Here is a 24,652-nt window from a genome sequence, read left to right on the forward strand (position 1 = left end):
AACATGTTTTGACGCACTTGGAGAGACACTTTCCCGTAGACAAGAACTGTGCTTGTCCTGCGATGTGAACATTGCATCTAGGCCTTGAGGTATGGGAGTCTGCTGACAAAATCCAGAGGTCTTCTTTTTTATAATAAACTATCTCTTGTCACGGGACGGGTGGTTAGGTCGTTTAGTCTTTTTCTACTGTTTTTTATAACATGATATCCCTGTTTGTATTCTATGGTATTGTAACAATGCTGACTATATTGTGTTTATGCATTTTGCTGCTAGTATTGGCTCGTGTACTGCACCATAGAGTGCGTTAGTTGAAATAAACATTTTAAACTATACCACATCTCTGATTACTCGCATTGTAGACAAGTATGAGTGAGTGAGCGAAAGGGTGTCTGGCTCCCACGATTCCCAAGATAGAGTGACGTGTTATGGGTTGTCTAATCATTGGTAGCTTCGCTGTAAACGCAGAACGAATGAGACACTATAGCTAGTCGTTTTGGGATTTTGAGTACTAATGTGGTAAGGTAGTACACCCCTATTCACTGAGGTCCTGTTTTCCTGTGCATAGTTCTGTATATGTGCAGAATCCCCACAACAACAGGATTTGTCACAGTATGTCATTTGCCATTTTAGATTTCTCATTTTATGTTAAATCTAACCAACGTACCCTTTCAAGTATGCATATCAATTGCCTAGATTTGAGTGAGTTATGAAAATACGCAGGCAAGTCACATTAGAAGAATATTTTGTACCAGTGTTCAAAAATCATTTCTGCATGAATCGCTCTCATAGAAAGTGATTACAGCTAACAGTTTACATCATTTACTACCCGTCTTGTAATGTTTTGGTGAGGGTAATGTCCGAATTTTACACTTGTCAAGGTGTGCAAGTGCAACTATTCTTCCTCTTCAGACTACGTGGATACACCTGCCTTGTAGAAAACGGCTCGCCTGGATGATTTTAGCTGCCTTTTTTTATCTTTTGTCTTGGCAGAAAACAGCAAACTATAATACAAGTGGTGGACACATTTGGTGGGTTTTTCTTTTCGGACAATGTGTGTGAAACAACCACCCATGTTGTAGCTGGGAACCCGCGCCGCACCATGAATGTAATGTTGGGGATTGCCCGTGGGTGCTGGATTGTTTCCTTTGAATGGGTAAGTGTTATATTATATGCCTATCAGTATTTATGCCATTGGTTAATGTATTCCTAAACAAGCATGCCACTCTTCGAGGCAGATTTGAAAGGTTTGGAGGTAAATTACTACATGTATTGGGCCTTTAACGTGGAATACCCTCCCTGATGTACAACTAGAAAGACCGATGGCCATCATGCACATCGCCATTCCATGCTAGCCATTTTACTGAAGTTTACAAAAAAGTAATGTATGGAATGCTTGCATTTATCTTGTAGGGCACATCCCAGTCTATCGTTATATTGCACGCCATGCCACCTCAGCTAAGACCCAGCCATATGAGAATCAGTCTTGACCCTGCTCCAGTGGGAACAGTCCAGCCTGAACTGCTAGGCCAGGTCTTCCCTGAACCGGAGCACAAGCAAGCTAGGACCGGTTTCACCCTAGTTAGGGCTCATCAACCAAGTATAGCTTGATTCCAGTGACACAGTGCGCATGTGACCCATGTCTGCGCATCACCGCCCCACTACGGGCGACTCATTAAAATATACAAAAAACTGATGGATGGAATGCTTGGATTAATCTCAGCCACTGGTAATTACTTAGGGCAGCATCCCAGTCCATTTTCCTAGCACAAAGGGCCACCAACTCCCTGGGTATATGGTATATTGTGATGTCCCCTATGAGATGCTTACAACTAGATAGCGTCTTCCTCCAAAGAAATAGTCTTGTTTGCTAATGTTCATGGTTCTCTCCACCTAGGCCTCGCCATCTTGATACCTTCTGTGACTTGATTTTGTGGTACTAATTCAAGACACCTACCAGCTCTACCTAGACGTAGCCGAACATCTTGCTTACTCTTGCCCCAGGGTTCTTCTTGTCAAACCCATTTCTACCGCACTTGAATTATAATGTTAGTCCCACAATTACAACAATTTCAGACTGTCCCATTGTGCAAATTGTAACCCTATGGAAGCGCCTCCTTCCACTTCCAGACCACAGTAAGCCTGTTAACAGCTTTGTGTGGATAGTACATATCTCATTAACTCTTAACTTGGAGGAATAGCCTGGCCCAGACTACTTTTTTTACTAAACTGAACCGAAACCCAACAAGACGTATTTTTTTTATTTTATTCAGTGTCTTTTGCAACAATAACCTGAAAAACTCTATCATGATTTACACACAAAACAGACCTGAAACATCAGCATCAGAATCAAAGCACTCTTTCACTAGATAATGACCACTTTATTACTCTGCATAATTATGCACCATTCAAGGTAAACAATTACCACAAATGGTGTAATTTGTGGTTAAAATATACTGCAAATGCACAGGAACAGCAGAGCACATGCGGCTGTTGTTTGCAGTGATCTTGTTTAAATTCATGCCAAAATTGATATGAGGATGCATTTTGCACTAAAATATAGCGCGAAATGACAGGATTTCATTTTGCGTAATTACGTATAATTGTGCCATAATTTTGCATAATTACTCAAAAGCAAATTACACAAATTTCGCACCTCCCATTTACAACCCCAACATTACCAAGAATGCAACTTAATTATGTCTCTGATTGTTGAATATCCTTGAGTGACGTTTAAGGCTTGTTTAATAAACATTTATATTCTGACGTGATTATTTAAAAAAAAAAATAATAATATTTCTTTGGAAATGTGTATACCTGCTGCTTTTGCTTGGACTATGGTGAAAGCGTGACAACAAGCATTGGCATAGCCAGTAGGTCTAACCATGATAAATTGGTGAGGTTATTTGATTTTTTTTCTGGTATGTATCTGCCATATAATTAATGAGCATTGGCATAAATTATTAGTGTTTAGCCAGAGTTATTGGCTTTGCCAATGGCTTTAAGCTATGCTGTGGAGCAGTGTGGCTGCTGTGCAGCATGTTGAAAAGATATAATAAAAAAGTGTTATAAAATTTTTGTTACCTTATATATAACCAAGTAGACCATGCGTACAACTGAACAACCCTGTTAAACAAGCATTGGAAATACAATAGGTTTCACATTTGCTTGCGTTAGAGCTAGTGGTGTTATAAATGACAATGTTTTTTACCTATGTGTTATTGAAGTCCATGTATGTGGTGTGTGGTGGAATTATGCGGGTTGGATTGGAATTGTGTGGCATGGAATTGTGTTGTGTGGAGTGGATTTGTGTAGTGAATTACGTGGCATGGTGTGCAGTAGAAATATGTGGATAGTAATTATGCGATATTGAGTGTAGTGGAATTATGTGGAGTGGGATTGTGTGTTATGTTGTGTAACTATGTGGAATGGTATTTTGTGTTGTGGATTGTTATGTAGCGGAGTTTACTTAATTATGTAATGTGATGTTGAATTTTGTGGCATGGTGTGGAATTCTATGTTGTGGACTGGATGTATGTGATGTGTTGTGTAATTGTGTTTTTGAGTTGAATTATGTGATTTGGTGTTGAATTATGTGGTGTATATTGGAAATGTGTGGACTTGAGTTGTGTAGCATGGGACTGTGGGTAGCTTTGCCTTTTTGGTGACAAAAATAACAAATAGCTAGGAACTAAGCTCTAGATCTGAATCTTTGGGTGTTTAAAGTGTATTTCTTTAACAAAGAAGCTTTGACAGTAGTAGACACAGAGTTGTGCACTGATATGCATTGTTCGTCACTGTCGTATTACTTGAAGAAGCAAGGTATATTATACACTGGAAAGTGGTCAACTGGTTCTTGATGCAGGTTTTGCATCTGGCAACAGTATACATTTTCAAGAATGCCACTGCATTTTGCAGAGGTACAAGAAAGCACTGACTTAGGCTTGCCCCTTTATAAATAAAGCTGATGTGGGATTAACAAAAGAAATAAAATAACAATCTGAAAGGGATAATCTAGTGGCAGTTCTAAATAACTACTATTCATTGGAGTCATGCATTAAACCGTGTGTTTGTTATTATGCAGACCTATAAAAGTACTAAGTTTGAACTGTTTTAAAGTTTTTAAGGTAGATTCCATGGCACATAATTGTACGGCAGACAAGGGATCAGTGCAGTAACTACAGTTGTACATGAGGGCTTACTGCACTGTACATCTCTACTAGATTTATGCTGAGATTAATACTGAGTGCAGTGCATTCAAGTAATTTCTGATTTGTGGCATTAAAGCGAGTGCTGGTCATGAGGCTTGGTCTATAAACCAAGCAACTGGTTGTACTGGCTTGGCTTAAGGCGACACAAGAAGCGGTGCAAAGTTATCTTCAGGGAAGATATGCAACATAGATGTAGATGCCTGAAAGCCCATTAGAAGTAAAATTCCAAAATCTATTGTAAAGGTAAGAAAAGTACTGGAACTGGTGGAAATTGTTTTAAATAGAGGTAGAACTATGTAAAATTAAAACTAAGTGTTCCGATTACTTGCTTTAAATCACCTGGGGCCAGTAGTAGATGATGAGAGATCCGGTATCCGCCAGAAATGAGACAGACAGAAGAACGAGGACGGGGCAGGCGTTGGGGTGAAGGAGACAGCACACAGAGAAACGGTGGGTGAGAGGGGAAACCAATAACAGGCAAAACAAGTCAATGAAAGTAACGTGCTGATGAAACAAAAGCTGTGCATGCTGAATGGGTAAGCTACTTAAAACGTTTATAAGCTTCTGACCTACGTGGAGAATGCCAGACTCTCTGTAGGTTTGGAAATCTGTGCCGTTTGCTGCTGCTCCTTGGCCCCAGCCCTGGCCATGACGGGCAGTTTGTAGTAGAAGTTAGAATTCTCTCGTAAGGCTAATTCTACATGTAAATGACTGCTGCTACATAAAAAGACATACAGGAAACATAAAGTTAAAACATTAGTGTACATGACATAACACGATTGCTGAGCAGGCATGTGACAAGATTTACAGGCCAATTTTGACTCGTCCTCAAAATGGAAAGGCGAGGGAGCAGCTGCGTTGGAGGAGAGCCTTCCCATGGCACTGTGAAAGCAAAAGAAAAAAGGAAGAAACAAATAGTGCCACAACTAATGCGAGTAGACTGGAGGGGAGGAGTACATGTAAAGGGCCAGTCCCTTGGGAGGGAACCAAGCTCACAAAGGCAGGATAAATGCAACCAATCCACCAATCAAAATCCCTCATTTCTGAAAAACACAAAATAACGACTGGAAATCGATGGGCGTGCCAAAAGCCCACAGAGGAGATACAGCATGTCGGGAGACAGCGCATGCATGCTGCCTAGGCTCATCCTAAAAAGGTGGTGTGGTCAACCGCAAATGGAGCCGGTTACACGAACCTGAACTCTAGCGCCAAACCCTGTGGAGTGGAAGTGTTTCTCCTGAGGTCCTGGAGCCCGAATGGGAGGTGACTGACCTGGTGGGGGCCCCTACGGGGGCCTCCATAGCATACCTGGGGAGCAAAACAAAGACCCGTGGTGCAGCCACACTCGTCTGTGGCCCGATGCCCCAAGACCACTGCAGTATCCAAAATAGTCATGCTACCCGCGCCCTGAGCGTGGCCGGCGTTGTGAGCGGCGGCAGGCAAATCAGCAGACCGAGAGGGCCTGAATACACAACCAGGCAGACCCCCCCCCCCAGGACAGGGGGTTGCGGAAACGCAAGAGGGCTCTGGTAGACTGGGTGGGGCTGCTAGGAGCACTGGTGGCAACCAGAGGTCCAGCTAGAGAGGCCTGTGAGTGCATCAACAAGACAAGGAGGAAGCCCCTTATTTCTTCATAGGCGCGCCAAGAGACTTGGAGCCCTGGGTGTGACCGCTCATCAGAGATGGTGGTGGCTGTCAGACTGAGACTAATGGCTGGGAGACTGCGCCAGACGAGGTGCCCTAAGAGGGAGTGCAGCAGCAAGACCAGGAGAGGTGGAGTGGAAAGGGACAAGACCTGCACATCTCGCTGGGTTGGTTAAGCCTGGGCACTCATCTCTGCAGGGGGCATGCTGCCTTCCGCCCGGTGCCTTGCTTATTTGGTGTTTGTGACTGGCCTGTTGGGGGCCAGGTGATTGGCTCCTGAGGGGCTGGGCTCAGAGGAGGGGTGGCTGGGGCTCATTTACCCAGAGTAAGGCAGCCCTAGGTGTGGAGGCGGCGCACTTAACGTAATGCCGCAGCTCACCTTAGACAAGAGAGTCTTTGACGCCCCATATGGCCATGGTGCGTCCAAAACTGCAGAAGATGGGACTGATGGTGGACGCCTAGACATCTGGGGAGGGTTCACATCAACTTGCCTTGGTGGAGAGAGACCACGGATTAGCAGCCCACACAGCAGCAATCCTGGAAAAAATCATAGACGCCAAAGCTGCACTAGAGTACAAAATTGATGCAGTAGCCCAGGACCTGGGCCTCCTATTGGCTGACCATAATAAACTTACAGAGCGGGTTGGTGAAACGGAATCCTCATTGGCCCAACTGAAACCTCCACTTTCAGAGATGGACAGTATGAAACGTGATATGCAGAAGATCAACGCCCCCGTTCCAGATCGTGTAGAGGTTGCAGAGGACAGGTCTTGTTGCAATAATGTGAGGCTGGTGGATCTTCCACAGGTCACAGAAGGCTCCAGCATGAAAATATTTTTGGAAAACTGGTTCCTGTCCACAGTACTGGGGGCAAGGCATATAACATGTTGACTGTTGTCAGAGGCCAATGGGTACAGGGATTGGCCGCCGCAACCAGGGGTGCCTCCCTGGCCGGTGATTTCCAGTCTGTTGAATTTTCGAGACTGTGACAGCATTGCGTAAGTGCCACGTGTACATGGCCCCTGGTAACTGGGCAGTGCTTCAGTGTATTCATTTCCAGATTACACCAATGCAGTGCAATGACTAAGAGAAACCTTTCTTGCGGTGAAGCGCCACCTGAGAACACTAAATATACTTTATTCTTCCTGGCCAAGTTGAGAATCATCAACCAGGGCAGTTTCCACTAATTGGCAACGGCTGCAGAGTTCTGGTCTGGCTGGTGGCAGGGAGACACTCAACCCCAAGAAACATGACTGAGACAGGCCGAGAGGCAAAAGCCTCGCCAGCTCTCAAAGACAGCCCCATCGAGGAACCAGACTGAAACGGAATGGGCTAAAGTAGTCGCAGGAATTCTAAAGTGTTGATCCCTGGTCATTGTCAAACAAATGGGCCAAACAGATTAATGATTCAGAAGATACAGGAAGCAAATATGAAAACTCCCTGGGGGACCTCTGAGGAGGGGACACTCCTGGTGGTCGCTCCATTGACAGCAGATATGTTGGGTTGACGGCCAAATGACAAAGAAGGGCCCCAGCGATTGAAATTTTTTAGATAAGCCCGAGGTCATGCCTGTACTATTGTAGCATTGTAAACTGCTTGGTGCATGGTGTTTGAACTGATCAAACATAATGTGTATATGTGTTGAGTTAGGGCAGCAGACTCCTTGGGCATTGGGGAGGTGGGCAGTTCTACACCTCCAGCTCAAAGGAGTGCAAAGGGGGGTGAAGGAAGAGGTTTGGGGAGACGCAATGTTTCAGAGCACAATCTAGGAAAGGTCGGGCAAACTGGCGGGACACTGACATACCCCAGGAATGGCAAAACGCCAAAGCGGTCCTCGACATACCCCGCCGCACATAAAGCAACACCTCTGCCAACTCCACTGACTCCCAATCCACAAGAGAATCACCTTCAACTCCTCACACATCCGTACAAAGCTCTCCATGACGCAGGACCAGAATATCTGAAGCACCGCCTCGCATTCCACACTCTTGCCAGACAACTCCGCTCTGCCCAACTCGCCCTGGCCTCTGTCCCAAGGATCCGCAAGACCAGAAGCAGAGGAAGATCCTTTTCCTACCTCGCCATTAAGACCTGGAACACCCTGCGCCTCCACCTGCTACAGGTCACACAGTCATGGGTGGTTGATTTGGGATGCTAGGCAGCAGTGCCTGGACATTGGTGTGACGCAGAATTAGTGCTGATGTCCAGCTACTTCCACCCCCCCACCCCCACGCGGGGCTACAGTTGGTGGGACTGGACCAACTGGGTAGTTGGCTAACACGGCTATCAGAGGCTATACTCCTTGTTGGCAGAGACCTCAACCTAACTGCCCATGGGTAGATGAACTGGGTGACTGTTTCTGGAGAGAAACCCTGGGTAAACCTACTTTTATTGCTGGGACTGGATGATCTCACCAATACTCATTTGTGGCTAACACGATGTGCTCTCTGTCCAGGTTGGATTATTTACGGGTGACCTACTGTCAATTGGCCCTATTGAAACAGACCACATTTTTACATAGTTACACACCTGTAGATGGCAGTCCAGAGGTCAGGGGGGAGTGGAAACTCGACCCCTAAGAGTTGACCAACTGTAACACCAGAAAGCTGGTCACAGAGACCGCCACTCTATACTTTCAAGAAAACAAAGCTACGGTGGACTCAGAGGTGGTTCTCGGGGAGTCTTATGAGATGGTCACGTGGAGACAACTTATTGTGCACATATCAGGAAAAAGGAGGGAACGAGAGAGGGAGACTAGAGAGATGAAATCCAACCTGATGCAGTGAGAAAGAAACTATGTGATTACCCCTCACAGGAACTGGCACATAGTATAGAAGGACTCAGGTATGACCTGCAGACTCATGTCCAACAAGAAGCAAGGACCAAATTTCACGAGCAGCAGGGGCAACTATGAGATGGGTGACAAAGTAGGGAAACCCCAGCCTGGCTAGCAAAAAGGGAAGAGGGTCAGCGCTGGGTGCAAGTGGTCAGGACGATAACTGGAGACATATTTAACACTCTGGCAGAGATCCCACAGATCTTTCCCTTTTACCTGAAAGATTCATACCTGGCCACACCAAGAGGAAAGCTAGGGACTTGGAACGATATGTCGTAGAACACCCAGTTCCTAGACTGGGGCACAAATCAACGCTGGGGTTGAAATTGAGAATCACAGAGCAGTGCTTAATTTGAGCCGGTGGTTTCCGGTTCTCAGCGCTGTCACTTAATCATTAGCAACTCGTTTTCTGTGAGCACCAGTTAAGAACACATTAATTTACGGGAGATTAAGTGTTTTGCCTAGAATCACAGGATGTTGAGCCGACACCAAGATTCAAACCTGGTTCCGTAGCTCTGAAGTCTGCAGCTCTGGCCATTACACCATATCCTGTCCCCACTTTCATGGATAGTAGTTGGTTCTGTTTTAGGCGGTGCTAACAGGAGAAATCGGCTGGTGCAAGCTGCCTCCTGATGAGAGCCCTATCACTTATTTTTTTTACAGATTAACCACTGTCACAGAGGCAGACATATCTGAAGCAATAGCCCAGAGGAAGTGAAGGAAATCACAGGCCCCAATGATCTACCGGCTGAATTTTTTTAATGTGTCAAAACCCTCATTGTCGGTCCCCTGTGTGAACTATACCATAGGTGTTGATGAGACAGCCCCCTACCGGAGACAGGCAACAATTGTACTGGTTCACAAGCCAGGGAAACCAGGTGAGGATTGTGCCTCTTATAGGCTGATAGCACTGCTAATTGTAAAAACCAAGATTCTTGCTAAAGTATGGGCCAACTGCTTGTTACAGGTGGTTGATTCCCTGGTGGGCCTGGATCAATCAGGCTTCTTGCCCTACAGAATGACAAGACACAACTTGCGTCGCCTTCCTGGGTGCTTAGCACGCGGGACCTGAATAGCCAATTCGCCGATTCTGCTAGCCCCGGACGCTGAAAAGGAGTTTGATCCCATAGAATGGCCCTACATGTGGGCAGGCCTGGAGAAGATAGTAAAAGTCTATGGGGCACTATCCACGGAGTTCATTCTATCTAGAGGCACCCGGCAGCGATGTACACTATTCCTCCCTGCTGTTCGCAGTGGCACTTGAGCCACAGACCACTTTGGTAATGAGAGATATGGTACTCTGTGGGTTGAGATGGGATACGGACTGGGGGAAAGTAATCTCCCTTTACGTGGACAATATCCTGCTCTATCTGGTGAATTCAGAAAGCTCAGGCTAAGGATTCCACAGATTCGAGGGACCTTTGGGTCTTTCGCTGGGATTTGCATCAACTGGCACAAGTCGGTGGCATACCCCTGTCTCAGAATGCCTCCACTCCGCGATGGGACAGCTCTTTAAGATGGGAGCAGGCCTGTTTTTATACCAGGGAATATTTGTGACCACAGATAAGGAAGCCTTCCTTAGGGAAAACTTCACCAGAATTATTGTCAGCTATAAAATGAGTGTATGCCCCTGGCGCAAACTCCCACTGTCCTTGATGGGCAGGGCGGCTCTATATAAATGATATTTCTGCCAAAATTTCCAAATGTATTGCAAGAAGTTCTAGGTTCCGAATGGGTATTTAGGTTGGTGGACGATGCCACTAACGGCTTGTTGTGGGATGGATGGGCGCCACGGATAACCCATCTACTTTGACAAGAAAGCCTCTCGAGGGTGAAATTGCCCTCCCCAACCTGCACCTATACTATTGGGTAACTCAGTTGCAGGTGATTAATGACTGGGCGTTCTCACGACTTCAGGAATCATGCTGATGGCAGGCCGGAGATCGATAGAGCCGGGAGGCTACATCTGATGCCTCTGTTGGGGGCAGATACTGGCACTACTTCCTCCTCCAACATAAATGTTCATAAGAATATGAAAGAGAACGACAGACTCCTTGTGTTGGAAGGTCAAAGGACACTGGAAACAGCACTATAGGATTCCGATATCTTGAAGGACATGTGTCATTAAGGTGCATTGAAAATGGGACCTGCTGGGTATATCGAAAATTGGGGATGTGTGGTAAGATGGCAAGATGATCCTGTTCTCTGATTGCCAAGAGCAATATAAACTGATGGGTACTCAATATCTTAGATATCTGCAGCTGATATATATCCTAGGTAAGCATAAAGAGTTACTGAGTGAGATACAAGAAGAGACACCTCTAGAATACAGGGTGTTTTGGCTTCCAATACCAGCCACACAGTATCCCAAATCTATCCTACGCTGTTACATTATGGCCTCTCTTCGCTAGACATTCTGCTGGGAAAATGGGAACCTGACTTGGGTAAACTGGAGGATGACTATTGGGGAGCGGCATGCCGATATCCCCATGAGTTGGCGATAAGAGCAAGGTTTCAAATGATCCTGCTAAAAGGTCTCCATAGGGCTTACTTTACCAAAAAGCAGGTTATTCAGAATGGAAAGGAGTGACTCTGTCCTATGCTTGTGGGGATGTGGACAGAGGGCATACTACTATACACACACGCTGGGGCTGCCCTAAGATTCAGCCATTCTGGGAAGGAGTACGGTGCAGGACCTTTTAAGTGTTGGAAATAACAGTAGATCTCATGCCACAGCTGGTGAGCCTGGGAATCTGGGGAGAGCAAACAGAAAGATACACAATGATTTTCTGTAATGTTGCTCTGACAGTAGCTTGCCGAGATTGTTATGTTATGTTACAAAAATTCATAAAGCGCACGTATACCCGGGGGTGTCTTGGCGCTAGACATAACAGTGACACGCTACAACCTTGCCCCTAATGCTGAAAGAGCCAAGTTTTTAGTTGTTTCCTAAAAATCGTCAAGGAGCTGGCATTCCTGAGAGAAAAGGGAAGGGTGTTCCACAATTTAGACGCTCCGTAAAAGAAACTGCGTCCACCCCAGTGGGCTTTGAAGATTCTTGGAACAGCAAGTAATCGAGCTCCAGTGGACCGCAGCTGTCTTGTGGGACAGTACCAAGAAAAGTGATCCTGCAGGAAAGACGGACCAGTGCCATGCAAGGCCTTAAAAACAATGCACAAGGCTTTGAAATCGATGCGCTGGGATACAGGAAGCCAGTGAAGATTGCGGATTTCATTGGAGACTGAGTGGTGTTTAGGGATATCCAGTATAAGACGAGCTGCTGAGTTCTGAATCATCTGCAGTTTGCGCAGGTGCTGCTTCTGGGCGTTGAGGAACAAACCCTTGCAATAGTCCAGCCTGGATGAAATGAGGCAAGAGACTACTGTTCTCTTGGTGTGATCGGGGATGTAAAGAAAGATTTTCCTAATTTTTTTAATGAGAAAATGCGATGCCGACACTACCGCATTTGTGTGGTAATGGAAAGTAAGTTTAGCATCCATAAGCACACCCAAGTTCTTTGCCTTAACCACCGGTTTGGGCGGGGAGCCCAACTCGACCGGCCACCACAGATCATTCCAGGGGGGCTGCACCCTGCCGAAGATCATGACCAGAGCTGCTGCGCCTCCACCGTCCATAACTGCCCTGATCTCCTCGGAGGCTTTGATCAATGCCAACTCCGTGCTATGATCCTTGCGAAAGCCAAATTGGGTGTGATCCAATAGGCCATTAGCGTTAATAAATAGGGACAATTGGTTGTTCATTATTTTGTCCACTATCTTTGCTGGCAGCGGCAGTCTGGCAATGGGCCGATAGTTGATAGGTCGCATCAAGAGTTGTTTTTTTTAATAGAGGTAAAATGGATGTCTGCTTCCAGCTAATCGGGAAAACACCGGAGGAGAACATCAAGTTAAAAATATCGGTGAGTTGAGGACTCACCGAGTTTACCAGTTCTTGATAGAACCTCAGGGGGCAGGGGTCTAAAGGTGAGCCCGATTTAGCTTGGAGGACATAGTTCCTCTCTGTGTCTGTCGAGATTGCAGAGAACACAAATGGTGGGTGCTTGTTGATGCTTGGACTGTTTGGGCATAATAAAGGGCTCGAATCAGAAACCTCTCTAAAAGCATTAAAAATGTCTAGGACCTTAGATTTAAAAACATCGGCCACCTCGTTGCATCAGATTTGATCCTCAAGTGAAGTTGTGCAACACTCCTGACAGTGTGTGAATGGGAATCTAATATGGATTGGTGCATGAGGGGGAACAATTAGTTTATCAACCCTGGGGTGGTCTCGGAAAATTTGACAAAGTGTGGGGCCCCTGAAGGGTGGCTGCAGATGCAGACTAGTAATGCCAGACAAGGGTGGCTGACAGCAAGAGTGGGTGAGGGGTGGTTGCGGGGGGGATTACACCAGGAAGGAAGTGTAAAACAAATTACGAATGTTTCCCATGTGGGTGTGAACTCCCGCCAGATACTGTATTCGTTGCTGGAGTATGTTTTTACCTTGGAAAAACAAAAGATAAGAGGCGTTTGGCAAAACAGGAACAATTAATGTAATTAAACGCTTCGACTGGGAAACATCCACAGAAACAGGACTGAGGACTTTCTTCCGGGTAAAGCGTTTAATTAAATCAACTGTTCCTGTTTTGCCAAACACCTCTTGTCTTTTTGTTTTTCAAGGTAAATTCATATTCCAGAAACATTTTGGTGAACCAGATACACTAGATTGGTTCTTCAAGCACGACTGCAGCCTAAGGAAAAGGACCCCACCTGAATGGATTCACATCTGCTCAGCAAGGAAGATGAGCAGACTGCACAATTGATTGAAAGTTCTATTGAATCTGCGGGCGGAGGTCCACCCTGAAACCGCTTTTAGTGGGTAAGAGACTACATCTGAACCTTAGTCTCAGCATTTGGCATATGGCAAACTAGGAAGAAGCACAAAGATGTAACCTGAGCGCCCTGTCACTAACAGAAATCTGACATATTGCCCACTTCATGTGTTCAAACTGAATAGTTGCAAGGTGGCCTTTGAGGTGATCCTGCGGAGGTCACTTTTCTTCGACAGCCAACAAGCTAGGAAAGGTGAATGTTGTTTTTCGTTCGGGTCGCTGGGCGTGACACAGTCAGTACGTTTGTTCCCTGAGTGTGATACAGGGGCGAGGCCTCGCTGCTTGGATCACTGGGCGTAACACAGAAGGCACGTTTAGGCCCTGGGTGTGAAGTAGGGCCAACACCATGATCTTATTTTTTAGTCTAAAGGGTTTTCTCAGTCCTGCCAGTTTCTTAACACAGGTAGTATCTGAAAGAAGTGAGAGGTGTTATCCACTTGGACCACTGGGCGTGACACAGAAGGAATGCATGACCCCTAGGTGTGACATAGGGTGTAATTTGGACGTTAGGGAAAATTTGGATCTTGGACACTAGGTGTAGCGGGTGCTTGGCAAGGGAGAGCCTTTGGATGTCAAGTCGTTCCTTCTTCTCCATCTAAATTCTTGCTAACTTTGTCCCAGAGATGCAATTGACAGACTATCGGGCTCACTTAGTACCGTGTATCACACAGAGTCTCCCCTTGTCATCAGGCAGCATGCATAAAGAGCGGGCTAAGGTTTTTTTTTTTGACAAAGTAAAAAAACATTCTGTCAGTTTTGTATTGCTCTCTTTCATCATTTCAGTGTTCAGATGTTACATTATCAATGTTTTGGGTACTCTTGATGTTGTGGGGCTGGTAAATTATTCCAACTGTGTTTTACGTTGAACGTTGTGTCTTGTTAATTCCTTAATATACGTATGAAGAAGTTGCCATATCCACACACTGTTGCTCCATATCTGGTACTCCACTGCTAAAAATTCACAATGTTTTGATTTTATCCATTGCACTTTATTTCAGGTTGTAACCCTTTATATGCATTGCTGTTTTGTTTTTTGTGAAAAGTCTGTTTTTGATGCATCTTTGTCGAAAGCTGAGCTCTTGCCTGCATAATGCTGTGTGCATATTTCCCCATGATTAGAGTAGAAATTTAGTATTATAGACGTTAAAGTATACCATTCCCAGGAAAAGTTCCCAACGTAATCATGGAGTCACCTCTAACCCACATGCAAACTAGGTTCCCCTACGCAGGTTAAAAACTAGATCCGTTTTGCCGTGAATGGCAAGCACACACTAAGGCATACGCGTTCCCCTGGCCAAAGGAGGTAACATTCGCCCCCTACATAATAGAACACACAAGGACACACATTCGGACCAAATATGTAGGATAAAAGAAAGCTTGAAGAGAGATACTGCTGGAACTGTGGGCCATCTTCGAGGTGGCCTTTATCGACCATACCATCTCAGAACACGCACTTATAGGCATTTACACTTCCTCCACCATATAAGGGAGCCGAGGTGCTCTCTCTCTCTCTCATGCCTTCCATCCCAGCCACTCCTGCAATAGGATACGCCAACCTGCTGGTTGAGGGAGCTGGAGGGCCACCCACTGGGCAGAGAGCTGCTAGATCTAGGACTGGACTGGGAAGCAACCGGACTTGACAATTCCATGTGATTCCATCCTCGCCCCAATTCGGAGCTAGGCTTCCCCGAAGTTCGACCCCCCCCCCCCCCCCCCCCCCATCGCACTCAGCACATCTTGGGAAACGTGCACTCCAACCCGTCCATTAGAGTGCTCTCAGGTGACTAGGAGGTTTATAGCGGTTCTGGACAGTTACACCACTAGTGGGGGCAAGGAAGTAGGTGCCAGTCTTCCTGTATTTGACATTGAGGGGGCAGCCATCGGGTATACTCCCCCAGTGTATGCTCTGGTAGCAGGAGAGAGAGCAGAAAGTCAGTATGAGGGCAAATTCCTACCAAGCAGAACCTCACACAGTACCGAATGAAGGAGGCAACCCAGGTGGGAGTTAGAAGAGCTGTGCGAGTTAAGGATGGGAAGAGAGAGGGCTCTTGCCATGGGAGCGAACATAGCAGCACACACTCCACAAGGTAGAGTGGGGCCAGCCTCAGCCTCCACACGGAGAAGATTTCGAAGTAGAACCAGAGGGGAGGTCCCGATTTGGAGCCCAAGCCTCCTCAGATTGTTAGCGTAGGAGAGGTGCTGATCAGCAAATAAGGGATCAAGGTAGTCTAGTTCAAACCCAATTAAGGCGTTGAAGAGGTAACATGGTCCCTTTATGGGCACTCAAGGTGAGCAGCAATGAAGATGTCCACCGCTCCCCCCCCCCCCCAAATGTGCTGGTCAGACAAACTGGCCCTCAGACAGATAGTTAATAGAGAAGAAAGGGAGGTCTTTGCCTGGCCATTTTGCCACCTGCTAACCTGTTGGACCGAAAGGAATGGGCAATATGATAGACCCTGGCCAGAGGAGGGATCCTTCAAACCAGAGGACATAGGCATCACGGAAGACTGCATCCGGCACGGAGGGGGAGATCCCAAATGGAACTTCCCCTACATACAGGATTGCCTGAGAAGATGGGAGTGCTGCATTGGGAAGAAACCAGCGGAGCCGCTCCAACCCAAACTATGCACGTTATACCTGAAGGGCCATCTATGTGTCATGGGCGGGCTCAGATGGCTAAAGAAGTGCTTAGGGCTAAACTGCCCCCACTGATGGGTGGGGCAGGAAAATGGATCTCACATTTTGAGAAAAACACCACGAACTAGCAGAAGGCGATGTCAAGTGTCTGCTCAGCAGCCTCATTGGGGAACAGACCCACACAGTGTGCACCCGAGCCCTCATCCCAGCAGTCACGCTGAGCAACACTGACCATGATGGGGCGGCATTCAATTCTTTCAGGCACCAAATATGAACATCCCTGAGGGAAATGTTCCTTGACTGCCTAGATGTAGGAGGATTGATGACAGAAAGCATGAAACCTGGCAAGACTGTAACTGACTTTTTGGACAGAATGAGGGAACGGTTGGGACAGGAGACAGGGCAGCCATGGACCGACACAGGCCCCCAGGTCACATTCTTCTGTAACATCCTCAAAAAGGGGCTGCCCGCCGAAATTCTGAGTGGACTAGACAGCGTAGTAGGATTAGATACCAAACCCTGGCAAAAAATACAGGCCCACATGTTACACTACTACAAAAAGAAACAGGAAAAGGGCAGGGAAAAACAGGAGCAAGCCCAAACAGATACCCCTAAGCTGGTCCAACACAAATTGAAAAAGACCGCCCTCGAGGGGGGCCCCCTTGGCCGCTAGCATGCAAATGGCAACAGTCTTAAAGGGGGCTCTGTCTCAGAACCCCAGAGGGCTTTCACCCAGTCCTAACGGCAGAGGTCAGGGAGACAGGCAGCAGCCAGACCAGACCTCAAGGAATGTTTCTGTTGCCACAGAATGGGCCACGTGGCCGACCGATGCCGGTTAAAGGTGTATCATGAGCAACAATCTATAAACATAGGCCATACCTTGGCAAATCCCGAATCACAAAATGAAGCCAAGTCCAACTCAAATGCACCTTACATTAAGCTACAGCTAAATCAGTTATCGACCACACACTGCAACAAGGAGCAGGTGTTTGGCGGAAAACGTGGCCACAGCAGCAACCGACAGGGAAAGCAGCCCAATAGGGACAGTGGCTGTAACCACTGTCTGGGGAGGCAATACCTTCGCACCAACACAAAACTCATATAAGCAGTAGATTCAAACCCCCAATGCAGAGCATACACTTCACGCACACCTCAGCACACATTTCAGAATAAAGACCAGTAAGATCACAATAGGAATTTCAAGTCTTTACTTGCGTTTGGGAAACTCAAGGCTGCTGTACGTTGTGTCGATTGGGAATCCGCACCATTCGGGTGCTCGCAAAGGCCTAGGCCCCACTGTGCTGCTGATCCCCTGAGGCTAAGTTGGCTGGGCACGCCCCAGTCTGAAGAAGGGGCAGAGCGGCTTTCCAGATTAGCGCACTAAAACAAGCACCCAGGTGCCCTCACCCAAGGCGCTAGGACAGGCCCTAAGTTGAATGGACCCTATCCCTCAACTGCCTCCAGGCTAATGGAGGCCCCTTTTTCGTTAAAAAACAAGAAAATGCTCCAGTACCAGGAGCCAGATTTCCCACACGATTGGGATAATTGTGCCCCATATAAAACTCAGACCAGTCAAACCACGCATGGTGCCAAGTTAGTAGGAAGCTTATCAGAACAACTGATCATCCCAGTCTGCTACCTGCATCGGGAGAAGTCTGGCTCTTGCACCAGGCTCCCCAATTGAGCAACATCCTGCCTCCTCCTTTCTCTTAAAGTTCTCCAAAACACTCAAAGCCTGCTCATCGGGTCATGTCTGTCCAAAACATCGAAAGTAGCGTGCCGCAGTATTAGAAGTCTGGCCACAGCCGGGGACAGCAGGCCCAAAAATCTTGGGTGGGGAGTAGTCGAAAGGTCCTCCAAAATAGGCTCACCACTGTACCTGACCTAGCGCCCAAGCTGACGGCACACCAGGCCTTACACACACTGTCTAGAGGAACAATTAAGCCCAATCTCTGACACCGCCACAGCACAAACACATGGGGGCTGCGGGACTGCTCTCCGACCCCCTCCAGTAAACAACAATTGAAATAACCAAATCACATGAGAGCCTAGGGAAGTTCCCAAAATACCTGCAAAAAAGAAGCCCAAAACAACGCGCTATAAAAGGGGCATGACCAGAACACCTGGTGCCACTAGGGAGAATCACGCTGCACGCCACGTGCAAGAGCTAAAGGGGCAGACACATGACCTCAGAGCACGGTGCGAGCATTAACAAAGACCCAATTGCAATCTAACCCTCTTCTACATCACCCTGCTCATGCATAGGTCAAAAGACACCGCACGCATCAATAAAAAATTTCTGTGCATACTTTAGGGAAGGTAGGAAGCTAGAAGACAGGCGACACCCATAACAAGCAGCTGAAAAGACGAGATCACCCGCTTACTGAAATGTCCCTTCCTGCTGTGGTGAGAAGGAAGAGATGAGGACTCATGAGTAAAAGACCCAGCCGATCCATGAATAACCATTCACAACTGAATTTTTAAATAAGTACTACAATTGGGGCCACCTACCGGTACCCCACTAAAATTGTGCGAATAAAACAAAAAAGAGAGCAAAACCCCAGAAAGGAATGACACAGGAAACCCCAAGGTTGAAATAGGTTGATACATAAGGATGCATGCTTTTCTAAACTAACCTACAAACAACAGCTCTTATCCAGTAGATCTGCAGTCAACCCACAAGTGTGCTACCTTTACAGCTGTCTGCCACCTCTGCTGAGACTACTTTCAGAAACCCAACCAGGCCCAAGTGTGTAAGACTGCTGATATTGGCAAACAAATTCTTTTTAGCACTTTCACCAAAGCAAAGGAAACCCCTGATCGCCAGAAGACTACAGATGTCTCCTGCGGAAATCACCCCAAGACCTGCAATGTTTCAAAAGTTATGTATTATTGTACCTTTTTATACCCTCTGTTTAGTATGGTTGTGGCCACATTCATCTGTAGCCAGAAATCTGCTTAGTTAATTGGAGCCTATCCCAGACATTTCTACAATGCTTGTGCAGGGTCCGCTCCCACACCATTTTACAGTTACACTGAACCCAAAGCACTACACAGCACACTCTTCCACAACACCTAGTATCAGCACATGACCGCTGAGGGCGCCCAGACATCAGCCAGGTCATGCTATGCATGTTCACTGACCAGTGGCGGCTCCTCCATAGGGCCGTTTGGGCGCCGCTCCCCTGCTTTCTCGGAGTGCGAGAAGGCAGAAACATAAATGGTAATAACTACCATTTATGTTTCTGCCTTCTCACACTGCGAGAAAGAAGAAGTGCCTGGTTGGGGGTGGGTGGTCCTGCTTGAGGGCAGGGGGGGAGTGGCTTGCCCACTGTTGTGCATAGGGACTGTTTGGTCGGTCCTGGGGCCGATCATACAGTCCGTATGCACAACAGTGGGCAAGCCATTCCCCCCCTACCCTTGAGCAGGACCGCCCACTCTCCCTTTTCTCTATGTAGGCTGCTGCATGCAGCAGCCTACATAGAGAAAATGGCCCAGGTGGGGCGCGCTCAGATTTGCCTCGAGAGTTTTGATTGGTGGAGGGGAGGGAGGGAGGCTGCGTGTCCCGATGACGCAAGGAGAGCTGCAGCCGGCCGGAATTGAAGAACGCACGACGGGAGTCGGGACCCATCTAGAAGATGGCGCGGGACATGGGACAGTAAGTTTTATTTTATATATATTTTTCCACTCCCGCCAAGCCCCCACCCCCCCACGGCGCGACGACCTAATTTCAAATCCCCCCCCCACCCGCCCGTAATGCAGTCCGCGAATGCTTGTTACCGTTAATAAACCGTGATTCTGGTGCCCAGAGCAGGGAGCTGCCCAGAAATGAGGTTAATTATTAATAATCTGTATGACTATGAAAGCAATTTGATTGGAAGCACCGAAAATCATACTTGTAAGTAGGGGTGGGCAGAATTTGCGAAATTCACTTTCGCAAATTATCGCGAAAATGTTAAAAATCTCCGCAAACACGCGGAAATATCGCGAAGATGCGGAAGTTTCTTTCCCGCCCGTTCGCGGTATTTTCTGCATGGTCGCGGCTCGACCAACTTAACCATGTGGTTGCTCGCGGGCGCGGCCATCCTGTTTTCACTTGTCTCGCGGTGCATGATCGCGAGAAGAAAGACGTGATTGCGCGACGAATGACGTCACTGCGGGCGCGAACTGTCGCGAGACAGCGCAAATGGCTACCAACAATCCAACATCTCATGGAGAACGCGACCGGATCGGGAAAACTTGTCGGCGAACGCGGGGATTCAGGTAAGGCAATCGCACGCACGCGAGAATGTATTATTTTACAGTGCGAGCAAGCAAAAAATTTCCGGTAAAATGCGGATTGCGGAAATTTTGACATTTTCGCGCTCTCCACGGAACGGGAAAATGTCAAATTATCGCAATTTCCGCGACCGGAGCGGAATTTTAGCCCAGGCCTACTTGTAAGGTGATTCATTTGAGCCCTGTGAGTCGTTATGTGGCTCGGTGACGCGGGGGGGGGGGGTTAGAAACAAGTGGCTCTTCTCAAGTGGTGTCCTTCTCCTCTTTGGGCGGCCCTATGAAAATACCGTTAGTAATTTGCCTTTATAAAGTGTTTCACGGTGCCTTTCTGCCTTTGCTAGTTGCTAGAAATTGCTGTCACCAAGTTTACTGGCATGCATTGTCTATGGTTTGATGCAAGGAAAACAAGGATTTGATTTCAGAACTGTGAAGCGCCCGATGGGGGTTTCTTCTAGTACAAGGTAGGCCTGTTTAAAATGTTGGCAATTGGTTTGTCTGCAGGGAGCGCCAATGACTTTCGCGAGCTACTTATCTTTAATTTGCATTTTCAAGAGCAGCCTATGTGCTGTTAAATGAAGTGTAACATGCATCTGGCGATTATTTTCAACCCTATTGTTTTAAAATAATGCAGTCAGGCTAAATCGATGGCACGGGTGGAAGCAGGAATGAAGCACAATATGGGAAAGTTTTAAATGTGTTTAATTATTTCAAGTCTATATATCCTACCTACTTTTATAAATATTCTTGCTTTCTGAAATGTGGTTTACCCTGCACCATTTGTTTTTTTTTTTTTTTTTGTTGTTCTTCAAAATTTCCTTGGCGTGAGTGTCCTGCAGTTCCCTTTAGTCACATTTAGACCCTTTTTTTTAAGCCTCACCACTTTCAAATGTCACCAGCCGCCACTGTCACTGACACAGTAGGCACATACATGCTTCGTTTATCTCAAGAGGTTGTCTCCAAAAGAGCAAAATGCCTCCTACACCTATACCTATGTAGGATTAGGGCCAAGATACATCCCTACAGGGAGAACCCTATAGAGTAGTAGTAAACATAACTCGATACAAGACTAATTTCACAGCACTGTCTCTTTACACTGAGCCTAGTGAGATTCAAACAGAGCTAGATAGGATGCGCAGGTGAGGCACCATAGGAGGATACTGTTTGGTCCTAGACTAGAGTTTCTTCGAGGTAGCAAAACCACTGCACCTCTACACAACCGTGTCCGCTCCCGCTTTCGTATGTAGTTCCAGAGTGGCCTTTAGCATGTGTGGTTCAGTCTTCATTAATGACAAATGGACGTCCGACATTGAGTTCCAGTGAATGGTCATTCACCTCGATATAAAGGAAAATGAGTCACATAGGGGAGAGCTAAATTCCAGCATAGATAACCCCTCTCAGGAAATATCGGACACTGAGATAGATAGCTACACATGGTCGGAGGGGAAGGGGCAGCCACTAATTGTGCGGAAACATGCACTGTATTCCTTGTGGTTCAGAGGCAAAGGAACGATTCCACTTGGCAGGAACGAGAACTGCGGAGCAATACTGCACATACCGGACATGCAATTGGGCCCTCCACGCGGGTGGATCTGTACTGGCAGTCTGGGGAATTTGCATATGCTCAGCTCATCTCCAGATGGTGTGGCCTTTGCTCCCTCATCATCTTACACACCCCGACCATGATCATCCCTGGAGAAGAGCTGTCAGAGTAGTATCAACATCAGCTACAGAAGAAAACAACACTATTGCATCAGGCTCGAGAATAAAAAGAACTGCCAATTGTTTTGGTTGGGATCAGTACAAGGACATTCCGGAAGAATCCAGACTATATGCTGACACACAAGTAAAGGCAGGAGGGTCTGTACCCTTTTTTACTGTGCAAGTCAAAGCAAACACCTGCTGGTTGCAAATAACCTGGGTGGAGCTGCTGAAAATGATGAACAATCATGTGCTTGGCCTGAATGCAATCAAGGAAGAACTAAGAGCCATCCGCCTCATGGTGATGCAATACCAATATGTATCAGGCTTGATGACCACAATGGAGGGAGGGGTGTGTGCCAAGATTGGCGCATCCTCCTGTACTTTCATCCCAGGCTATGACATGGAAAACGAGACAGACATGCGTAAGGAGGGTAGTGTCCCAAAGCAGGAATGGTATGAAGGGTTTTGCGAGACTGTGTACTTCATTGCTGTCGGTTCTCATTCTTGTACTGTTTTGTGGTTTCCTACAATTAGAGGCTTCATGTTGTAAAAACGCAGTCCTCAAAGTGGGTAGAATGCAATAAATAGAGAAGTAGTAGTAATCGAAACAGAAACACAACAAGCCCCCAACAATGTGACTGTAATGAAGTGTTGGGCAAATGAGGTAGTCGAAAATTCAACTAGGGAGGGGAATGTTAATATTGATGTTAATCTCCCCAAAATACATGTAAATTCAAGTTACTGTTGTCAAAATCTCCCGAGATGACCTCTCCATCAACCCCAAGTAAGAAATACATGGTCAGGCAGGCACTGTGTCCTAGGCCTGAGGCTACTTATTGACAGATCAGAGGTGGGGGACACACGTAACCATCCGGACAAACACATGAAGAGTAAAAACTCAGATTAGTTCCACAGATAGGAACCAACACCATTACAGTCCTAGGAGATTGACCCCAATACAGCACATATGGCCAGAGGGGAGCTGTGTTCCCAAAACACCATAAAGTTAGATGCCACATGAAGTTAGAAACACTGTCAATCAGAGCACAACACACACAGTACAAGCAGAGATCATGCGCTCTCCAGACCGGACATCTAGATACTTCAGTCACTGGCCCGCATTGTGTCCACACAAGGCCGAGACCCACCTGCATTCATTACCAGGTGGGCTGATTTGCACTCCATGACTAGGCCCATATTCCATTCTCTAAAATAAGATCTAAATTGTTTTACGATGCTCCAAAGAATGTATATAATGGCACTCAGAACGAATGTATGTTGGGACAGTTCTCAGACCCGTTTCTGTGTATGTTTCCCAGCCGGAGCATTTAATTAAACCAACTGTTACTCTTTTGCCAACTCCCCTTGTCTTTTGGTTTTTCAAGGTAAATTCATAATCCAGCAACATATTCATGATAATGGCAACATGTAATTTTTAGACAATGGATACGATATGTCTAAAGTTTTCTGTTTCTGGTTCCCTGTTACGTGGGATTTGTTGTACTAAAATCTGCAATAAAAATATGTTACAAAATTATAAAGAAGAAAAAAAAAATTCGTGTCAGTCATATGCTAGCAATAAACTTTTTAAATAAAGAAAATGATCTCATATAATTTAGTACAAAGTATTGGATATTTGTTATCCAGGAAGTGTACTTTCAAACCGTTATGGAAACCCTTTTCAATTTTAATGCACATCACTGAAAGACTTTATTCTTATTGATACAAAGGTAATGTATTATTGGTTTTGAATTACTGTAATCTGAAGACATTGTTTGAAAAACATGAAAATGCCTAATAGAACATTAAAAAAAAGATAAAGAATGGATAGAAATAAGCATTGTCAATGTGAAGTATTGGCCTATCTGCTCTGGTGGTCATGTCCACTAATTTTAGATCGATATACATTTGTTAGCAGACAAAATGCAGTCACTCGCAGTGCAGGAGCCAAAGGCTTAAGTGTGCTGATTGATTGCCCTATGCTGTACGTTGTTTGGGAGGGAAAAGCATAATGTGGAAGAAAGCTGAATGAATCAATGGATGAAAAAGGCTAACCCACACCCTCTCTGTATTTTCTACTTAAGATTTGTTTGATTACAGGAGCCTGGCAAAACAGCTAAAACTGTCTTCAGAATAGACCTAAAAATCAGGAAGGTTAGAAGGTGCTTGTAGATGTACATGGAGCATGTTTATTTTCTATTGCTGATTAAAAAGGCATCTTTCCTTTTTCTTTACTTGCTATAACGTTGATAATAAACCACAGTCCATAATATAGCCTTATAGACCGCTGCCGATGGCTACATCAGTTAAAGGCCCTGAACCAAAGTTATGGGCCCAAGCCGGAGGCAAGAGCTTACAACAAGAGAAAGCGCCTATAATAACCAGTATAGCCCGAGACAGAAAAGCTCTAAGGCTATTTTAATATTCCACCCTCTGAGGATGGAATATTAACATTTAAAA

The 24,652-nt window shown here is 46.2% G+C and overlaps 1 protein-coding gene across 4 annotated transcripts in view; it reads left to right on the top strand.

Annotated features, from left to right (window-relative positions):
* MCPH1 (microcephalin 1) overlaps positions 1-24,652 on the top strand; it is a 1,335,298-nt gene that overhangs the window by 556,908 nt on the left and 753,738 nt on the right. For 3 of the 4 annotated variants that reach the window (XM_085610826.1, XM_085610823.1, XM_085610822.1), the window contains one exon: positions 991-1,153. The exons of the other annotated variant lie outside the window; for it this stretch is intronic. In XM_085610826.1, coding sequence (XP_085466952.1) covers positions 991-1,153 — 163 coding nt within the window. The remainder of the gene's footprint in view (positions 1-990; positions 1,154-24,652) is intronic. 4 annotated transcript variants of the gene reach the window in all.

This window comes from Triturus cristatus, chromosome 6 (assembly GCF_964204655.1).
Source record: "Triturus cristatus chromosome 6, aTriCri1.1, whole genome shotgun sequence".
NCBI classification, from domain to species: domain Eukaryota; kingdom Metazoa; phylum Chordata; class Amphibia; order Caudata; family Salamandridae; genus Triturus; species Triturus cristatus.